A 22,273-nucleotide genomic window follows, 5' to 3' on the forward strand; every position below is an offset into this window, starting at 1 on the left:
TGGTTTGTGAAATCTATTGTTGCTCCAAAAAGATTCTTTTAAGTACAGAACCCACTTAAAATGACTGAAGAGAGAAAGGCACTATTTTCATTATTGTCAACTATAATCATAAATGGTGGTGAATACCACAAAGAATCCCGCATCCACTGGACAAAGTGTGCAAGAGAGAGAGAATTTGATAGAAAACTCTGTTTTAATCCAGGAGTTGATAATGCTCTTAATTTCCTTGAATCGCTTTATATTGAGTTTTAGGAATTTTATCAGTTTTTGTTAGTTTTATTGTAGTATTTTTTCATTTTCAGATGTTTTGTAGTTTTTCTAAATAATTTTAAGTATATGAGAATTTTGAAAGCTCTACTGATTTCCACATTAATTTCAGTGACAAGAGAAGCAGGTTTTTGAACAATGCCTTTGTTGTATAGTCAGGCTTTCTAGTTTATTAACTGATTTATCTGACATTATGATAAGTGATGTCAACATATTTTATAAAGTAAAAAATATACAAATAAAATGGACAATTTTTTATTTGTCTTATTTTTTAATCATTTTCATTTCTAGTTTGCACAGGTGGAGGTCATTATAACCTTTCTGCTCGACCAACATCCAGTTTGGCGAAAAAAGAAACCTTTGGTAGCCTCAAGTATTTGTTGCATTTTGTTTATTGCAGGACTACCATTAATTACTAGAGTAAGTGTTGTTATCTTATATTATCTAAATATATTTATTAAAAAAATCTATTACTGTGCCCAACATCAATTTGATATGTATATAGTACAGATGATTTATTTGGGTATGGAAATGTTTTGTAATAGCAACTGCTACTCTTTAGAAGTCTTTATTTGGTATGTGAAGATGAGAAAGTATGATTTGGTTCACTCATCTTTATTGTTCATCCACCTCGAAGAACATGGCATACTTCGTGAGATGAGGCCAAATTCTCTGGAGTGATTTGCTGAAAGCTGCAACAGTCTTTCCCTCGAGTATTCATGGGTCGTTCAACATCCTTTGTGAACCCCATCCAAAGAGGTCTGGTGCCACCATTTCCGGTGAATTTGAAGACCAAGAAATGATCCACTGTGACTTCATCAGTGATGTGGCACTGCTGAGGTATATACTTCAACAGGAAACTGTCAAAGCATGTCCGGCACTTAATGGTCCTCCTTGGACAATATAGTCTGAAGGTCTTAGACTTTTCCGATGAGATTGGTCAAAGCTAGCCGATCACATAGAGAGAGCAGGGTTGCCTCTTAGTTATTTTGAGATTTTCAGCCCACATGCACTTGCACAGACATAATATACTATGCCACAATATGGTCTGAGTCACTGATGCACCTAAAAACTCAGAGCAACAAGATTAGTGAATGGAACGAAGGGTTGCTCTTACGAAGAAAGGTTTAAGATTTGCAAATTACAATGTCTGGGGACTAAGCACCTGCGAGGTGATCTGATTGAGGTGTATAAGGCCTTGAATAGTTTGAGCAAGCTCAGTCCTAATGGGATTCTTCCTCTTGCCCAGATCAATCACTTGAGGGGACATAAATTCAAATTGAAGAAAGACAGTTGTAGAATAGATGTGCGGAAATTTTCCTTTAGACAGCGTGTGGTTGATTGCTGGAACAAACTTCCATCTTTTGTTGTAGAAGTTGGCAGCGTAAATAAATTCTAGGTAGAACTAGACAAACATTTGGAGTGAATGGATGGGTGAAATGGGGAGGGTTTTTTTTTTTTGCTTATGCTGTGTAAGCTCGCTTTCTTGCACCTATGACTCTGCTGATGCTGAAGTTCAATATTCTATCATATATCAGACCAAGGAGATGAATGCTGTTCACAACTGAGATAGGATGATTTTTTAAGTGTATCTCTGGATATGGATACATTTTGCATTTTCTAGAAAAGTGAACTACTTTAGATTTTGAACAAGAGAGTTGATACCCATTCTGTGCCATCCATTAATATTCCCAGCAGCTCCAAATTTCAATTAAGGTTATTAATTGAAATTTGGAGCTGCCACTCAGTGAAGGTGATGTTTTGTGAACTGCAAAAATGGTGAGATCATCAGCATAGATGTATGAACTTACAGTGCTGGGAATATTTTCAGTCATGTGATTTATTCTTATTGTGAATAAGGTGGCACTATGAACCAAGCCTTGCAAGACCCCTTCTTGTATATATATGCTTGGAAGAGGACCTGTTGGTATCATGCTTGAAAGGATCAGCGCTGAAAGAAGTTCTGTATGAAATATGGTAAATGGCCTCTCAGGTCAAGAGAATGCAGATCTCTCAGGATACCATAATGCTATGTGGGGTCAAAGGCGTACCATCAAGGCATACCATGATGAGATGCTCATTTTGGATGAATATATTCCTGGTGTTTGTTTCTACTTTGACCATGAGATCCATGGTCAAGGGATGGTCCAGAAGGGACCAGGACCACCATGGCCATCAGTCTTGTCTGGTGATGGGAGCTGAAAGAAACATGCAATTTGTTCCATTCGCACATCTTTCATACTTTTTATATTTTTATACTTTTTACAATTTTCTTATTTTTATATTTTTAATCATTTCTTTAATATTACAGTGGTGGACAAAAAAACTGCATCACTTGTGTGAATTTTGAAAATAATGTGTTTTGCGCTGCATTACGGATTGCAGAAATATTCGAAATGCATTTGTTAGATGGGATATATATCTTGGTGAATGAAATTTAATAAAAAAACTCCACGTGATATACCTATTTGCCATAAATATCTTTCCAAACGGTAAAATGTGTAATTAATGGAAATATGAGAAATCTTGCAAATGGCAATCATGACAACCAAGCGCACATTTTATTGCATTTACATGTACAAACTGAAATGACAAGTTAATGTAATAGTATTATGCACTGTAAATCAGAAAATAAGTCCTCAATATTTTGTTGTACCTCCTCGAGCTGCAATTACAGCCTTGCAACAATTTGGCATAGAGTTAATCAACTTCTGGATATACGGTTGCCCAGTTTCGTGGTACCACACCCTTACAATGGTCTCCTGCAGCTGAATCTTACTTGTTGGCTTCTTCTGAGCAATTTTAGACTACATTATGTACCAGCAGTTGTAAGCAGTAGCATTAGTAGAGGCATACGAACGGACATTCCCAGACAGTTTGCCGGGGAACCCCTACTTGCGCAAAGTGTGGTTCAGTAGAACACGACTGCAAAATCTGTAATGCTCCTCAACCAGCATGTCCAAACTGCAAAAAAGATCATCCTGCTCATTAGCATTAGTAGAGATATATGATACAAGAAAGCAAGCTTATGAAGCATCAGCCAAAAAAAAAAAAAAAAAAAAAAAAAAAAAAGCTCCGATTTCACCCCTCCGTTCGTTCCAAATACCTGTTAGGCTCAGCCTTAAATTTATTTGGGCTATCAACTTTCACAACAAAAGATGGAAGTCTGTTCCACTAATCAACTACCTGCTGGCTAAAGGCAAACTTCTGCATATCCATCCTTCATCTGTGTTTCCTCAATTTGTATTTAAGCCCTCTCAAGTGATTATTCTGAGCAAGAGGAAGAATCCCATCAGCATTGAGCATGCTCAAATCATTCAAAGCTTTATACACCTCAATCAGATCACCACGTACGCAGGTGCCTAGTCTCCAAACACTGTAATCTGCAAAACTTAAGCCTTTCTTCATAAGAGCAACCCTTTGTTCCATTCACTAATCTTGTTGCCCTTCTCTGTACCCATTCCAACAGCTCTACATCCTTCTTAAAATGAGACCTCTAGACCTGTATACAGTATTCAAGGTGTGGCCTGACCATCGCCTTATACAAGGGAATAATCACCTCCTTATCCCTGCTAAACAAATTCCTGTATATCATTGACAAGATACCATGAGCTACTCTTGCAGACTGTCTACACTGCTCAGAAAACTTCATATCTGCCTTCACAATTACCCCCAGGTCCTTTTCCTTCTCTATCACTGTAGTGTAGTACCACAGAGTTGATACGTCACCCATATGTAGTACTTTACATTTGTAAATGTTAAACTTCATTTGCCACCTCTCAGTCCATCTGCTCAACTTTTCTAGATCCTGTTGCAGCAGCGTACTGTCATTAGTGTCCTTAACAACCTTGCCAACCAGTGGTGAGCGATAATGAGCTCACGCGAGCCCATTGTTATTTATTATTTTTTTAAATTTGCGAGCCTATTGTTGAAACGATCATTTATTTTACAAATGAAATCCTGAATGCAATTATTGAATATCCAGAGCCGAAATTACAGTGGGGCGAGGGGGGCATTTTAAAATTAATTCATTTTTGATTTAATTAGGGGGACCTCTGTTTAATGAACTTCTTTATAGCGAATTTTTTTTATTCCCTCTTGGTAATTACATTTAAAATAGTTTCTGTTGAACAAAGAAAATTTCCATTTAACAAACGGATTAGGAGGGACAACTTTGTATGCATAGTTCTCACCTCTGGCCTTTAGGCAATTTAGATAATTAGAAAGTGAGCATTAAGGGTGAAAGGGATTACCGTTTCACAATGTTAGTGGCGTCCGTAAAACCTATACAGTCACATATTGAGAAGTTGTGATAGTCAGTCAGAGGATTAAGAAGATTCCGACACGGATAATAGCCCCTGGTTAATTTATGTTGTGGTTCTCCTTTACTCGGACAAATCGGCATATTTTTTCGGAGAAGTGAGTGATCCACACCTTCCAGTTAATTTCTCCTATCTATGTTTACATGGTCACAGTAACTGAATATGCGTGTGATTCTAACATTTTGCACTGTATTCAAAGAACTAGTGATAGTAGCAATGCGGGGGGGGGGGATTAAGGCAACTAAGATATATAAACTTTACGAAGATGAAATGTTGGCAGATTTTGAAACTTTGTCGAGCCCTTCACTGTGTAGAAAATGTTCTAAAATATAATGGCATATAGGCAATAATTAAAAAAAAAAAACTATATCACCAATCCCAAAAAACTAGCGCAGATTAAGGATGATTGCTAAAGAACTTGATGTGGAAACTATAAAGATCAGTCATGTGTTCAGGCCACGATGAGCAGCTTTTAGCTTGCGGATAGCAATTGTGGGTTGGAGGAATTCCCGCTTTGTGCAAACATTTTGAATCAGAAGTTAAATATTCTGGATTATTAAATCGACCTTTAAATTTGGAATTTCTTAACAATTTAGCACTAATGATCGACATCCTGCAGGAGCTCTCTTACCTTTCAGAAGCTTTACAGAATCACAATGGTAAAAGCATATAAATTAATTATTAGAACTATCAGTGCTATTGCTAATTTGAAAAATTCTGAAGCTAAAATTGAGAACATGTTGAAGTGGAAAGAAGTTGAAGGAATCAAAATTGAAAGTAAAAAAATTACCCCGTGACAAGTTATTAAATGTATTGTGTTATCCTTAAACAATAAGTTATTAATGCAACAGGGCAATTTTAAATTAAATAAAGAAAATAACAATACCATTGAAAGAAATTTTGAACATATGCTACCCGAAATCGTGAAAGAACCGTGGAATGTGAAAGAACTTTCATCTCAGTGGCAAGAGGGTGAAAACCAAATAAGAAATTTGTTTTCTGATAAAATATGAAATAAAAATTAATGATTTTAGTGATTTTGTCGAAGACAGTTTATCTTTAAAATCAAGTGAAATTACCCTTTCAATTAAGAAAGCCAGACAATATCTTTGAAACCATTGCAATTAGCAGTGCTGAAGCTGAGTGAGCTTTCAGCATAATGAATAATATTGTGACAATTAAACACATTGCAGATTATGATGACCATACATCTAAATGAAAAACCATTGCTTCCATTTGATCTGGATCGTTACGTCAAATCATTCCTCTGTAATCATCGCTCAGCTATTGAGCAAAGCAGAAGATCGACAACAAATATTAATAAAGAAGTAAATTGACATTTAGAATTTATAGTATGTCTTAAGATACTGTTTTATTGGACTAAATTCAAAAATAGCAAAAGCTTAAATTTCCAGTGCTCACCTTTGATCGATCTGCAATTGCTATGGTTTGAATAATAAGAGATTGGAATAATAAGTAATTTATGAGAGATTTGAATAATAAGTAATTTATATGAATCCCATGAAGTTTTCTTCTCTCCCATATGTCTCATTAGTTCCTCTGACATCCATTTAGGCCTAAACCTTGAACAATATTTCTTAGTTGGTATGTAAAGCCTAGTAGCTTCCAAGATAAATTCTTTGAATATTTCCCATTTTGAATTTGCTGTTGGTAACATCATCAGTTGGACCCACTGTATAGAATTTAAATACTGTCTCAGACCATCGTAGTCACCTTTACGAAAGCAATAACCCTTCCCTTTACCCCTGATGGTAGTTACGTCTTCGAGTAAATCCTACTTCAGCACACTGTGATCACTGCCACCTAGTGGTTCCTCTATCTGCAGATTCTTAATGCATGAAGAATCACTACTGATAATCAAATCAAGAGTATTACTCCCTCTAGTTGCCTCCCGAACATGCTGATGTAGAAAACAATCATCCAATAAATCCACAAAAGCCTTGTTAGTGTGTGAGTGACCAACCCACAAATTCCAGTCAATATCTGGAAATTAAAATCCCCCATTATAAGACTTTCTGATTTACTGGCCCACTCTATTTTCCTGTACAGTTTCTTATTATACTCAACAGAGTCATTAGGCTTATAGCACACTCCTACTCTCAATTTTGATCTCCCAATGCTTATGTCACACCAAACTGACTCGACACTGCACTGTCCAGAGATGTTGACTGGCTTCACTTCCTTGGATTAGCATTAGCATTAGTAGAGGCATTTGATGTAAGAAAGCAAGCTTATGCAGCATCAGCCAAAAAAAAAAAAAAAAACCCCACTTCCACTTCACCCCTCTGTTCGTTCAAAATCCCTGTCCAGCTGAGCCTTAAACTTATTTAGGCTATCAACCTCCACTACAAGGGATGGAAGTCTGTTCCACCAACCAACCACCCGCTGGCTAAAGGCAAATTTCCGCACGTCTATCCTACATCTGTCTTTCCTCAATTTGAATTTATGCCCTCTCGGGTGATTTTTCTGAGCTAGAGGAAGAATCCCATCAGCATTGAGCATGCGCAAACCATTCAAGGCTTTATACACCTCTATCAGATCACCTCGCTGGTGCCTAGTCTCCAGACACTGTAATTTGCAAAACTTAAGCCTTTTTTCGTAAGAGCACCCCTTTGTTCCATTCACTAATCTTGTTGCCCTTCTCTGTACTCGTTCCTGCAGCTCTACATCCTTCTTGAAATGAGGCCTCCAGACCTGTATACAGTACTCTAGGTGTAGCCTGACCATTGCCTTATACAAGGGAATAATCACTTCCTTATCCCTGCTGGAAAAATTCCTGTATATCATTGACAATACTCCATGAGCTACTCTTGCAGCCCGTCTGCACTGCTCAGAGAACTTCATATCTGCCTGCACAACCACCCCCAAGTCCCTTTCATTCTCTACCACTGTCAGTGTCGTACCACAGAGTTGATACGTTGCTCTGGGGTTGCTGTTTCCCATGTGTAGTACTTTACATTTGTCAATGTTAAACTTCATTTGCCACCTCTCAGCCCATCTGCTCAACCTTTCCAGATCCTGTTGCAGTAGCATAGTGTCCTTGACAACCCTACCAACCTTTGTATTCTGCAAACTTGGACATTAAGCTTGATATACCATCATCAATATCATTTATAAATACAGAAAACAATAATAGACCCAACATTGAGCCCTGAGGGACTCCACTAATAACATTAGTCCACGATGAGCAGTGTCCATTGATTACCACTCTCTGTCTTCTCCCCCTCAACCACCCCTTTATCCATAGCAGCAATTTGCCTCCAATGTCACACTGCTCCAGTTTGTGTAGCAGTCTTCCATGTACAACAGTATCAAAAGCCTTTCTAAGATCCAAGTATATAATATCAAAGCTATTCCCTGCATCCAGTTCTTTTGTGACTGCATCATAGTATCCAATCAAATTGGTCAGGCAAGACTTCCCCTTAACAAAACCATGCTGTGTCCGAGCTATAACTGAAGTCTTGTCTAAATGATCCTGCAGTGCTTCTTTAACCAGTGCCTCCATTAATTTTCCTGGAACAGAAGTTAAGCTCACAGGTCTATAATTACTTGTGTCAGCCTTTGATCCTCCTTTGTGAATTGGGGTCACATTTGCACATTTCCAGTCTATGGGTACCTCCCCTGAGTCCAAGGAAACTCTCATAATTATAGCTAAGGGTTTGCTTACTTCCTTTGCTGCCTCCTTTAATATAATTGGATAGATCCCATCCACCCCGGGTGTCTTTCTTGTGTTTATCTTCAACAGTTTCTTCTCCACTTTACTCCCAGTTATTTCAAGATTCTGTAGCTTACTGCTAGAGTTGAATACACCTCTGGCATTCCCCTCACTGAATAACTCCTCATGTGTGAATGTCGATGCAAAATATTCATTTAGTTTGTTAGCTACCTGAGCAGGATCATCAACAGTTGACCCATCAATATCAAGTGGAACAATCTGATTCATCCCCTTCCTTCTAGAGTTTACATAAGTAAAGAACTCTTTGCTGTTTTTCTTTGCATCCCTTGCCAAGGATTTCTCGTAATCTGCCTTTGCATGCCTAACCTCCTTTGTAACTTGGTTGCATATCAACTTGTATCTATCATAGGCTTCTGTGTCATGTGTTAATTTGTAAGTATCCCATGCATTTTTCTTCTCTGCCATATGCCTCATTAGTTCATCTGACATCCATTTTGGCCTAAACCTTGAACAATATTTCTTAGTTGGTATGTAAAGCCTAGTAGCTTCCAAGATAAGTTCTTTGAATACTTCCCATTTTGAATTTGCTGTTGGTAACATCATCAGTTGGTCCCACTGTATAGAATTTAAATACTGTCTCAGTCCATCGTAGTCGCCTTTACGGAAGCAATAACCCTTCCCTTTACCCCTAATGGTAGTTATCTCTTTGAGTAAATCCCACTTCAGCACACTGTGATCACTGACACCTAGTGGTTCATTTATCTGCAGATTCTTAATGCATGAAGAATCACTGCTGATAATCAAATAAAGAGTATTACTCCCTCTAGTTGCCTCCCGAACATGCTGATGTAGAAAACAATCATCCAATAAATCCACAAAAGCCCTGCTAGTGTGTGAGTGACCAGCCCCCAAATTCCAGTCAATATCTGGGAAATTAAAATCTCCCATTATAAGACTCTCTGATTTACTGGCCCACTCTATTTCCCTGTACAGTTTCTTATTATACTCATCAGAATCATTAGGCCTATAGCACACTCCTACTCTCAATTTTGATCTGCCAATGCTTATGTCACACCAAACTGACTCAACACTGCACTATCCAGCGATGTCGACTGGCTTCACTTCCTTGGTTTTTATGTGTTTCTTAAGTAATAGCATAACCCCTTCCCCCTTCCTATCCTGTCTATTCTTTCTGTAGACGTTGTACTCCCCAAATTGCAGTTCTGCATCCCTTATATCTGTGTGACACCACGTCTCTGATATCCCAACAATATCTGCCTTTGATGTTTTGAGCAATACCTCAAATTCATCAAATTTATTTACTAAAATGTGTTTCTTAACTAATAGCATAACAACTCCTCCCTTCCTATCCTTTCTATAGACATTGTACTCCCCAAATTCCAGTTCTGCATTCCTTATATCTGTGTGACACCACGTCTCTGATATCCCAACAATATCAACCTTTGATGCTTTGAGCAATACCTCAAATTCATCAAATTTATTTACCAAACTCCTAGCATTGGTGTACATGCAAGTATACATGGACCTGTTCTTTTTCTTAGCTAGCCTAACACAACCGATATGTTTACTTGTATCGCAATGATTCCCATCAGTTTCCGAAATATCCTGCATCTTGTTTTCCAGGCTTCTGCTCATTCCAATAGCAGCAGCGCAAGAATCACTTTCACCTCTGCCAGTGGCTACTGTTAATTTATTTATTCCTTGTATCCCCCCAAGCTAGCAGTTTTCCGAGCCACCTAGCACTGCCTCGATAGCATCAGCAAATATTCTTGCACCCTTTCTATTTAAGTGTATCCCATCCCTGTAGAAGCAGTCCCTTCTGTTAACAAGTACAGACCAGGCTGAAAAAAATTCTACCCCTTGAGCCTTGCACAAGACTTCAGTTATAGCTCGGACACAGCATGGTTTTGTTAAGGGAAAGGCTTGCCTGACAAGTTTGATTGGATACTATGATGTGATCACAAAGGAACTGGATGCAGGGAATATCTTTGATATTATATATTTGGATCTTAGAAAGGCTTTTGATACTGTTGCACATGGAAGACTTCTGCACAAATTGGAGCAGTGTGGCATTGGAGGCAAATTGCTGCTATGGATAAAGGGATGGTTGAGTGGGAGAAGACAGAGAGTGGTAATCAATGGACACCGCTCATCGTGGACTAATGTTATTAGTGGAGTCCCTCAGGGTTCAGTGTTGCATCCATTGTTGTTTTCTGTATTTATAAATGATACTGATGATGGTATATCAAGCTTAATGTCCAAGTTTGCAGACGATACGAAGGTTGGCAGGGTTGTTAAGGACACTAATGACAGTACGCTGCTGCAACAGGATCTAGAAAAGTTGAGCAGATGGGCTGAGAGGTGGCAAATGAAGGTTAACATTGACAAATGTAAAGTACTACATATGGGAAACAGTAACCCCAGTGTATCAGCTGTGTGGTACTACACTGACAGTGGTAGAGAATGAAAAGGACCTGGGGGTAATTGTGCAGGCAGATATGAAGTTTTCTGAGCAGTGCAGATGGGCTACAAGAGTAGCTCATGGCGTCTTGTCAATGATATACAGGAATATTTCTAGCAGGGATAAGGAGGTGATTATTCCCTTGTATAAGGCAATGGTCTGGCCACACCTTGAGTACTGTATACAGGTCTGGAGGCTTCATTTCAAGAAGGATGTAGATCTGCTGGAATGAGTACAGAGAAGGGCAACACGATTAGTGAATGGAACAAAGGGTTGCTCTTACGAAGAAAGGCCTAAGTTTTGCAAATTACAGTGTCTGGAGACTAAGCACCTGCAAGGTGAATTAATTGAGGTGTATAAAGCCTTGAATAGTTTGGCATTGCTGCAGTTTGGCATTTAGTGAACCATGTCCAGTGAGTAAGAAAGTGAGTAAGAAAGTCGTTACCATGCTTGGGGATTCTTCTCTCTCAATGCTGAAGGGATTCTTCCTCTTGCTCAGAATAATAACCTGAGAGGGCATAAATTCAAATTGAGGAAAGTCAGATGTAGGATAAATGTGCGGAGGTTTGCCTTTAACCAGCAGGTAGTTGGTTGGTGAAACAGACTTCCATCCTTTGTTGTGGAAGTTGATAGCCTAAATAAATTTAAGCCTGAGCTGGATGGGTATTTGGAACGAACGGAAGGGCAAAATGGGAGCGTTGGTTTTTTTTTTTTTTTTGGCTGATGCTACTTTCTTGCATCATATGCCTCTGCTAATGCTAATATTGTATTTTTCAAATGGTTAGTACAAAATACTAACTTTATTGTAATAAGTGTTATATTTTATGGTATATACCTATACAATTAGGAAGGTAAACAGTTCTGTTTTGTTAGGATCATATCTGAGCATTAATGATAATGATGACTGTGCATTATCAAATGATTTAAAGGTGTTTGAACAGATATTTAGAAACTGAGGACAGTCCACTAATAAATGACGAACAGTCAGTTGTACCTGACATGATGAGCATTGGGGAGCACTGTCATTTATTAATAGATACAGGTGAGTGAGGTAATTATGCCCAATCCTTAGCCTAACTAAAATTATTTGGTCCTTGGGGTTTCACAGACATTCTCTCAGATATGCCAGACAAGCTGTACTTGCTACCTGGGAGTCGCTGACGGAACTGATATTCGAGTGACACTCAAGTCAAGTGGACCCAATTTCCGCTAAGTCCGGATGGTCTGTGACAGCCAAATCGTCTGCTTGCACCTTCACGATGGTGGGACTGTTAGTAATCCTGGGTATAACCTCCATGCACAAGTACACGGTGGGCGACCACCCAGGTGTGAACCAACGTAAGCACGGGTCGAGGTGTGGCACCCACACCCCATGGAGGAACGGCATTCCTCTATGTTACCAGGCAGTACTAGGTGGTAGATGACTCTCATCAATCGGTGAGATACCACCACTTTGCTTATTGGAGGCTTGAAGTGGTGGAACCCATGTTTAGTCTCTAGAGCTAAGTTCTGGTCAACCCTTCCCTATCTCTTCCATCATGCAGTATGATTGATGACTTTTGAGGTTATGACGAACGTCGTGGCGAGATCCAATATTCCTTACATTTCGAGGGTACAGCTCTAAAACGGTGTTCGCAGGCCAGCCGCTAGTTAGTACACAGGACTGAACCTATTGGTAACTCTCCAGGATGCTTCCGGATCAGCTAGTGTATAATCTTGCTACCTCTACTCTGCAAGATAGTGACTGGAGGGAGTCCGAGTAGTGTGTATGCGGGGAGCATTGTCGAGGCCACGTTATGTCAAGGATCTGGGTATATTCTTACCATATGTACGGAACGCCATATCCAAAAATTTCATTACTTCATACAGGATGTCCCACCTACTTTTTCTTACTATTGAATACACCAGCCGACCGGGCTAGCCGAGTGGGTAAAGTACCTGCCCGGCAACCCAAAGGTCGCGGGTTCGATTCCCGCCTCGGACCATGAATTGTCAAACTAATAGAGCAAGCTTATCTGTGAAAAGATCTAAACCTCCCAAGGACTTCCTAATTCATTTCACAAATATACGTGGTCTCAATTCTAATCTCAACGATGTCCATTTCCACTTGCAGTCTGCCAAACCCCATGTACGTTTTCTGACAGAATCTCAGTTATCGGTTGATTCATCTACTGCTCATCTCAGATGCCCAAATTATTCGCTGTATGATTCCTTTTACCTCAAAGGTGGTACTTGTGCATATGTCCGTTCTGATATTCCCTGTCAGAGACTTGGCAATTTGGAATCTCCTCTCTTTGATCTTCTCTGGCTTAAAATCTCTCTACCTCATTGTGTCAAATTCATCTGTTGTCTCTACCGTTCTCCCAACTCCACTAATCACTTGGAGCTCTTTGACTTCCTCTCTTTGCAACTTGACTTTCTCCAGTCCAACTTTCCTAACAGTGAAGTAATTTTCCTTGGTGATTTTAATGTTCACAACTCCAGCTGGCTTCTGGTTTCTAGTCACACCGACCCAGCAGGTCGAGATGCTGAGGCTTTTGCAATTACTAATGACCTAGCACAGATTGTTCATTTACCTACAAGAATACCGGACAATCCTAATCATACAGCCAATACGCTTGATCTTTTTTTCACAAACAACCCTTCTAAGTACAAGGTCGAAGTGAGAGGTCCTTTAGGCACTTCAGATCACAACTTGGTGATTGTTTCTTCTCCAATGGAACCTTTATCTCATGGCTATTCCCAACCATGTGTTGTTTGGCATTACAAGAATGCAAAATGGGATGACCTGCGAGACTTCTTTTCTTCTTTTCCTTGGTCAGATTACTGTTTCAAAACTTCTGATGTCAACGTTTGCTCAGATCGTGGCAGTGAAATTATTCTTGCAGGAATGGAATCCTTTATCCCACACTCCACTTTAAAAGCTCGTCCTTTATCTAAACCTTGGTTTTCCAATAAATGTGCTAAGGCTGTCCAAGAGAAGAATGTTGCATATCGTAATTGGCTTGTTTCTAATTCTTCAGTTTCATTTTCTGCCTACACCAAAGCTTGCAACAGTTGTAAAGCAGTTATTAATCAGTAACAGGCTAAGAGTAGAAAACTTGCTTCTTGCCCTAATGGTAGCCGAGGATTCTGGTCTCTTGCCAAAGCTATTGGCCGCAACTTTTGCCCATCTTTGCTCCCACCTCTGTCCAAACCAGATGGGTCTGTTGCCACTTCAGCCAAGGATAAAGCTGACCTGCTAGCATCCGATTTTTCTTCTAGCTCATGTATTAATGATCTTGGTAAAACACCTCCCACCATTCCCAACATGCTCCATTCAATGCCTCCTGTGGTCTTCCGTCAAAAGGATATCAGAAGGGTTTTGATGAATCTTGATGTTAAGAAAGCTCCAAGTCCTGATGGTATTTCTCCACTTGTTCTCAAAACCTGTGCTCCTGAACTTACTCCTATTCTTTGCCGCCTTTTTTCACTTTCTTATTCCAAAGGTGTTTTTCCTTCTGCTTGGAAATTTGCTCATATCCAGCCAGTTCCTAAAAAGAGTGACAAATCCCTCCCATCCAATTATCGTCCCATTGCAATTACTTCTACTCTTTCTAAAGTAATGGAGAAATCAATTAACCGCCAACTCTTAAACTACCTAGAAACCTTCCGCCTGATCAACGATCACCAGTATGGATTCCGTCAGTGTCGATCCACTGGAGATATTCTGGCTTATGTTACCCATTTATGGACTAATTCAATGGAAAGGTTCTGTGAAACACAAGTAGTTGCTCTTGACATCTCAAAGGCTTTTGATCGTGTTTGGCATAAAGGTCTTCTAAACAAGCTTCCATCTTATGGTTTGCCAACTGTTTTTAGTAATTGGTTATCCAGTTTTCTCTCTGATCACTCACTAAGGGTGATGGTAGATGGCTCTCTGTCTTCTAACTTCTCCACTAATGCCGGTGTCCCCCAAGGTTCAGTTCTTTCCCCCACTCTTTTCCTCTTATATATCAATGACCTTCTTCCATTGACTGGAAATCCTATCCATAGTTTTGCCGATGATAGCACATTGCATTCAACTTTCCATTTTGAGAAACCTTGTCCTGCTCAATCAGTTTCAACTTCTCGAAAATCTGCTACCAATTCCTTAAATGCCGATCTTCAGGTAATTCTCCAGTGGGGCAAAGACAACTTAGTTGATTTCAACCATTCTAAAACTCAGTCTTGTCTTATATCTCGCAAAAAGGATTCTTCTGCTCCTATGCTTATCTTTAGTGACACTCCGATTTCTAGGCAAAATGATATATCTCTTTTGGGGATTACCCTGACTTCTAATCTCTCTTGGCACAAGCACATTAGAAATATTGCTTCCTCTGCATCTAAAAAACTTGGTTTTCTCTTTCGCTCTCGGCGTTACTTTTCTTCCAAACAGCTGCTCACTCTGTATAAATCGCAAATCCGCCCTGCCATGGAATATTGTTCCCACATCTGGGTGGTGCCCCCAAAACCTCTCTCAGGCTTCTTGATTCCATTCAGAAGAGGGCAGTTAGGTTAATGAATGATTCATCTCTAACAGAGTCTCTCCACTCGCTTTCTCATAGACGCACTGTTTCTGCTGCATGCCTCTTCTACAGATACTTCCATGGGCACTGTTCTTCTGAATTGGCTTCTATAATTCCTGCTCTCTCTTTCAAAACAGTCCGAACACGTGCCGCTACTAGCCAACATCCATTTACTGTCCAACTTCAAACCCACAGAACCAACTTTTCATCGTCCTCATTTATTGATTCAACTGCCGTTTTCTGGAACAACCTTCCTTCATACGTATTTCCTGAAAATTACAATCTACAGAAGTTCAAGTCCAATGTCAACAAATATCTTCTTTCTTCTTCTTAACCTCAAACCCAAGCACGGTACTAAGTACTATAGGTTCTAATACCTCTCGTGTTTGGGGTTCACATAAAAAAAAATTTCTTCTCGCTTTTTTTTTTTTTTTTTGGAAGCTGGAGAGAAACAGCTTTGGTTCTGATTTTATGTGGTAGAATTTGTTTCCTGGATAACCTTTCCAGATTAGTGACCACTATTATAACATGCTTTATAGATAATGTGTTCGTAATCTGTATGTGGTACTTGAGAAATTAATGCTAAGGGTTTGCTTACTTCCCTTGCTGCCTCCTTCATTATAAACTGGATAGATTCCATCTGCCTCAGGTGCCTTCCTTATGTTTATTTTTTTTTATTTTTATTTTTTTATTTTTGGTAGTTGTTGGTGTATAGGCTTCTGTGGCCATAATGCACCTCCCAAGTTTTTGCAGTACTTTGATCCAAGCCCGAGGCGGAATCGAACCTGCGACCTTGGGTTGCCAGGCAGGCACTTTACCCACCCGGCTAGCCCGGTCAGCTCTTTATGTTTAACTTCAACAATTTCTCCTCACTTTGCTCTCAGTTATCACAAAATCACTTAGCTCCCTGTTTGAGTTTGATAAACCTCTGGCATTCCCCTTCTTGAATAACTCCTCATGTGTGAATGTAGATGCAAAATACTCATTCATAAGTAAAGAACATAAGTAAATTAAAGAACATAAGTTTACATAAGTAAAGAACTCTTTGCTGTTTTTCTTTTTGTCCTCTGCCAAAGATTTCTTGTAATCTGCCTTCACCTGCCTAACTTCCTTTGTGACTTGATTATAGACTAGCTTATAATCTGTCATAGGCTTATGTTCGTGAGACCTCTGATACAGAGGTCTCAGTAACATCTGTAATGAACAGATGTTCTTGGTTTCTTGGTAGGGGTTCCTATTTTGGATATTAGAATTCTCCTTTGGTCATCATACAATGGGCAGTCATAAAGTATATATACCCAGTCCTCAACATTTCTGCATGCACAATGGGGGTCCACAACCTGACCCCAGACTCTGCAGTTTGGCATTTAGTGAACCATGTCCAGTGAGTAAGAAAGTTGCTACCATGCTTGGGGAGTATCATGGGGGTTAGAGAAGACTAGCCCCCCATGATGCTATTTAGAAGTATTTCCTAGTTAATTCATCCTGTTCCCAGCTTTCTTGACACAATTGTTGGAGAGCTGTGGCTATTTTCTTCTTTTCCTGTCTGATGTTATTAGTCAAATCCAGAGTAATACCCAAATGATGGGTGGTGGGTATTCCTTTTCTGAGTCTGTAATGCAGGCCTCTTTTTGTAACTTCCAAATATAAGAGCATTGTTCAGCTAATACTTGCAAGGCAGGGATACTTTCACTACAGTAGTCTCTGATAGTGGCAAGTAGAATAGCTTTTTGAATTGTATCTAGTTTTGCTTTGTTTCTAACTAATGATTAGCATTAGCATTAGTAGAGGCATTTGATGCAAGAAAACAAGCTTATGCAGCATCAGCAAAAAAAAAAAAAAAAAAACCCCACTTCCACTTCATCCCTCTGTTCGTTCAAAATACCTGTCCAGCTGAGCCTTAAACTTATTTAGGCAATCAACCTCCACCACAAGGGATGGAAGTCTGTTCCACCAACCAACCACCAGCTGGCTAAAGGCAAATTTCCGCACGTCTATCCTACATCTGTCTTTCCTCAATTTGAATTTATGCCCTCTCAGGTGATTTTTCTGAGCTAGAGGAAGAATCCCATCAGCATTGAGCATGCTTAAACCATTCAAGGCTTTATACACCTCTATCAGATCACCTCGCTGGTGCCTAGTCTCCAGACACTGTAATTTGCAAAACTTAAGCCTTTCTTCATAAGAGCACCCCTTTGTTCCATTCACTAATCTTGTTGCCCTTCTCTGTACTCGTTCCAGCAGCTCTACATGCTTCTTGAAATGAGGGCTCCAGACCTGTATACAGTACTCTAGGTGTGGCCTGACCAGTGCCTTATACAATGGAATAATCACCTCCTTATCCCTGCTGGAAAAATTCCTGTATATCATTGACAATACTCCATGAGCTACTCTTGCAGCCCATCTGCACTGCTCAGAGAACTTCATATCTGCCTGCACAATGACCCCCAAGTCCCTTTCATTCTCTACCACTGTCAGTGTAGTACCACAGAGTTGATACGTTGCTCTGGGGTTGCTGTTTCCCATGTGTAGTACTTTACATTTGTCAATGTTAAACTTCATTTGCCACCTCTCAGCCCATCTGCTCAACCTTTCTAGATCCTGTTGCAGCAGCATAGTGTCAGTAGTGTCCTTGACAACCCTGCCAACCTTTGTATCGTCTGCAAACTTGGACATTAAACTTGATATACCATCTTCAATATCATTTATAAATACAGAAAACAATAATGGACCCAACATTGAGCCCTGAGGGACTCCACTAATAACATTAGTCCACGATGAGCAGTGTCCATTGATTACCACTCTCTGTCTTCTCCCCCTCAACCACCCCTTTATCCATAGCAGCAATTTGCCTCCAGTGTCACACTGTTCCAATTTGTGTAGCAGTCTTCCATGTGCAACAGTATCAAAAGCCTTTCTAAGATCCAAGTATATAATATCAAAGTTATTCCCTGCATCCAGTTCTTTTGTGACTGCATCATAGTATCCAATCAAATTGTTCAGGCAAGACCTTTCCTTAACAAAATCATGCTGTGTCTGAGCTATAACTGAATTCTTGTTAAGATGATCCTGCAGTGCTTCTTTAACCAGTGCTTCCATTAATTTTCCTGGAACAGAAGTTTCCATCTTGAAACTGACACAGGTCTATAATTACTTGTGTCAGCCTTTGATCCTCCTTTGTGAATTGGGGTCACATTTGCACATTTCCAGTCTATGGGTACCTCCCCTGAGTCCAAGGAAGCTCTCATAATTATGACTAAGGGTTTGCTTACTTCCTTTGCTGCCTCCTTTAATATAACTGGATAGATCCCATCCACCCCAGGTGCCTTTCTTGTGTTTATCTTCAACAGTTTCTCCTCCACTTTACTCCCAGTTATTTCAAGATTCTGTAGCTTATTGCTAGAGTTGAATACACCTCTGGCATTCCCCTTGCTGAATAACTCCTCATGTGTGAATGTCGATGCAAAATATTCATTTAGTTTGTTAGCTACCTGAGCAGGATCATCAACAGTTGACCCATCAATATCAAGTGGACCAATCTGATTCATCCCCTTCCTTCTAGAGTTTACATAAGTAAAGAACTCTTTGCTGTTTTTCTTTGCATCCCTTGCCAAGGATTTCTCGTAATCTGCCTTCACCTGCCTAACCTCCTTTGTAACTTGGTTGCATATCAACTTGTATCTATCAGAGGCTTCTGTGTCATGTGTTAATTTGTAAGTATCCCATGCATTTTTCTTCTCTGCCATATGCCTCATTAGTTCATCTGACATCCATTTTGGCCTAAGCCTTGAACAATATTTCTTAGTTGGTATGTAAAGCCTAGTAGCTTCCAAGATAAGTTCTTTGAATGCTTCCCATTTTGAATTTGCTGTTGGTAACATCATCAGTTGGTCCCACTGTATAGAATTTAAATACTGTCTCTGTCCATCGTAGTCGCCTTTACGGAAGCAATAACCCTTCCCTTTACCCCTAATGGTAGTTACCTCTTTGAGTAAATCCCACTTCAGCACACTGTGATCACTGCCACCTAGTGGTTCATTTATCTGCAGATTCTTAATGCATGAAGAATCACTGCTGATAATCAAATCAAGAGTATTACTCCCTCTAGTTGCCTCCCGAACATGCTGATGTAAAAAACAATCATCCAATAAATCCACAAAAGCCCTGCTAGTGTGTGAGTAACCAGCCCCCAAATTCCAGTCAATATCTGGGAAATTAAAAAGACTCTCTAATTTACTGGCCCACTCTATTTCCCTGTACAGTTCCTTATTATACTCATCAGAGTCATTAGGCCTATAGCACACTCCTACTCTCAATTTTGATTTCCCTATGCTTATGTCACACCAAACTGACTCAACACTGCACTGTCCAGCGATGTCGACTGGCTTCACTTCCTTGGTTTTTATGTGTTTCTTAACTAATAGCATAACACCTCTCCCCTTCCTATCCTGTCTATCCTTTCTGTAGACGTTGTACTCCCCAAATTGCAGTTCTGCATCCCTTATATCTGTGTGACACCACGTCTCTGATATCCCAACAATATCTGCCTTTGATGTTTTGAGCAATACCTCAAATTCATCAAATTTATTTACTAAACTCCTAGCATTGGTGTACACGCAAGTATACCTATTGTACCAAATTCCAGCTCCATAAGAGATAACGGGAAGGAAAACAGCTTTATATATAACTGTTTTTTTAATCCCCAGTCAAATTTACTGATTCTGGAGATCATGGCTGCATAGTTTCTTACTTTTTTAGAGAGGTATATCAGATGAGGGTAGAATAAGAAATAATAATTCGGTTCATCCAGTATAAGCAGTAATTAAGTATTAAATAAATTGTTAATGGAAGCTTTTGCGATAAAGAATCTCTTCCTGAACTGTAGGAGTATATATGTATATAATACATAATTATAAAATGTTACGAATGGAATGGCAGAGCATGGTAATGTTAAGTAAAAAGAGAGAACGTGCATGAGGATGCACGAATGCTGAATCGTTTACTGCGTAGAATTAGGTGATGATTGTTGCTGGTATAGGGTGTGTATTCTAGCTGACTGCCAGTGTTTGTCTTGTTGTAACACTACAGACTTCAAGATTGGGTGTAGTCGTAACCTCTATTGCAGTTTAAAACTTTACGGCAACCAGATATGTATAGTGACTCTAACCACAGATGGCGATAGTAGTGGTGGGATTGGTCAACCTCCTTTGGATCACAATTGGGATAGAGGTCGTATTGCATCAACCAAAAATGTTCTGCAACTGCAGAGTTGTAGAGTCACTTAGCCAAATGGCCCTTTCATGTTCCGTGAGGTGGTCCTGGAGCCTTCTGGCAGTTTTCCCCCATGTAGCAGCTGCCACAATCAAGGCATGTGATGCGGTATATAGCACCACTGCATAAAAGAGGGGGGGGGTGTCTTCACCCTTGAGACAAGAGATCACAAACCTCAACCAGGAAGTTGCAGGCACTTTATATGGTACCTTTGCAACATCTTAGAAATGTGATCCAACGTTCCTGGATAATATGGGCACATCCGAGATCAGCCCCCCATAGCAACAAGACATTTAGATGTCTTGTTGCTATGGGGGGCTGGTGTCGGATGTGCAGCAAGCTCATGGGCTTGTAGGTCACATCTGTCCAAGACATGAGTAGGGCAGCCACATTTTGAGAGGTCGGCTCATCTTAGAAACCTTGTTGCACCTGGCTTCCATGTAGCTGGAATGGCTCCAAGCTCGAGAGTATTGTGTGCATGCAGTACTATACAGGTGGCATGCGCTGACCTGTAGATTGTATATTGGCCAGAGCACATGGGCTTTTGGTATACCGAAGTTTCCAGATGTGAGCCGACCTGCTTCACTAAGACATTCAGGAAGGAAAGGGTTTTGTTCGACTCTAATTCTAATGTAAACTGGATGAAGGGGGATAGGGAGTTGACTTGTTGTAGTTGAGATGTTTTTTATTTTATATTCATGTATATATGTACTCCTGCACGGCTGAGGAAGAGATTCATTATCTTGAAAGTTTCTGTTAACAATTTATTAAATACTTAGTTACTGCTCATACTGGATGTACTGAATTATTATTTTTTATCCATGGAACCCAGCGAAACAGGCCTCTTCTATTTTGAGGGTAGAATGACAGCTTGCTATCAAACACTATCCATTGGTATTCTAGTTATTCTACGAGATTAATTGGGATATTATTGATTCTGATTTAAGGTCTACTGTTTTTAATGTACATTTGAGCAATATGAATTTTGTCTTCTCTGAAGAAACAGTGAGTTGGTGGGTTTTAGCGTTAATTGAGGCATATGATTGAAGAAAGCAAGCTTATATAGCATCAGCCAAAAAAAAAAAAAAAAAACCCTTCCCATTTCACCCATTTGGTCACTCCAATCTTTGTAGTTCAACCATAAATTTATTTAAGCTATCAACTTACACAACAACAGATGGAAGTCTGTTCCAGCAATCAACTATCCGCTTGGCTAAAGGCATACTTCCACACATCTATTCTACAACTATATTTCCTCAGTTTGAATCTATGCCCCACACACATCCTTAGTCTGAGCAAGCAGAAGTATCCCGTCAGCATTGAGCCTGCTGAAACCATTCAATGCCTTATACAACTCAATCAGATTACATCGCAGGTGCCTAGTCTCATGATGCTGCAACTTGCAGAACTTAAGCCTCTCTTGGTAAGAGCACCCCTTTGTTCCTCTCACCAATTTCATTGCCCTTCTCTCTACTCGTTCTAGCAATCTACATCCTTCCTAAAATTAGGCCTCCAGACCTGTATACAGTACTCAAGTTGTGGTCTGACTATTGCCTTATACAAAGGGATAATCACCTTCATGTCTCTACTAGCAAAATTCCTATATATCTGACAACACTTCAAGACCTGCTCATGACGGGAAGTATCCCGTCAGCATTGAGCCAGCTCAAACAATTGAAGGACTTAT

General features: G+C 39.8%; 1 protein-coding gene across 1 annotated transcript in view; it reads left to right on the forward strand.

Moving 5' to 3' along the window:
• LOC150078015 (sodium- and chloride-dependent GABA transporter 1-like) overlaps window positions 1-22,273 on the forward strand; it is a 175,419-nt gene that overhangs the window by 46,763 nt on the left and 106,383 nt on the right. The window contains exon 3 of the mRNA XM_090384431.1: window positions 559-687. Within this exon, the coding sequence (XP_090240557.1) occupies window positions 559-687 (129 nt within the window). The remainder of the gene's footprint in view (window positions 1-558; window positions 688-22,273) is intronic.

The sequence above is a fragment of the Mastigoproctus giganteus genome, chromosome 11 (genome assembly GCF_048544385.1).
Source record: "Mastigoproctus giganteus isolate SK-2022 chromosome 11, ASM4854438v1, whole genome shotgun sequence".
In the NCBI taxonomy this organism is placed as follows: Eukaryota; Metazoa; Arthropoda; class Arachnida; order Uropygi; family Thelyphonidae; genus Mastigoproctus; species Mastigoproctus giganteus.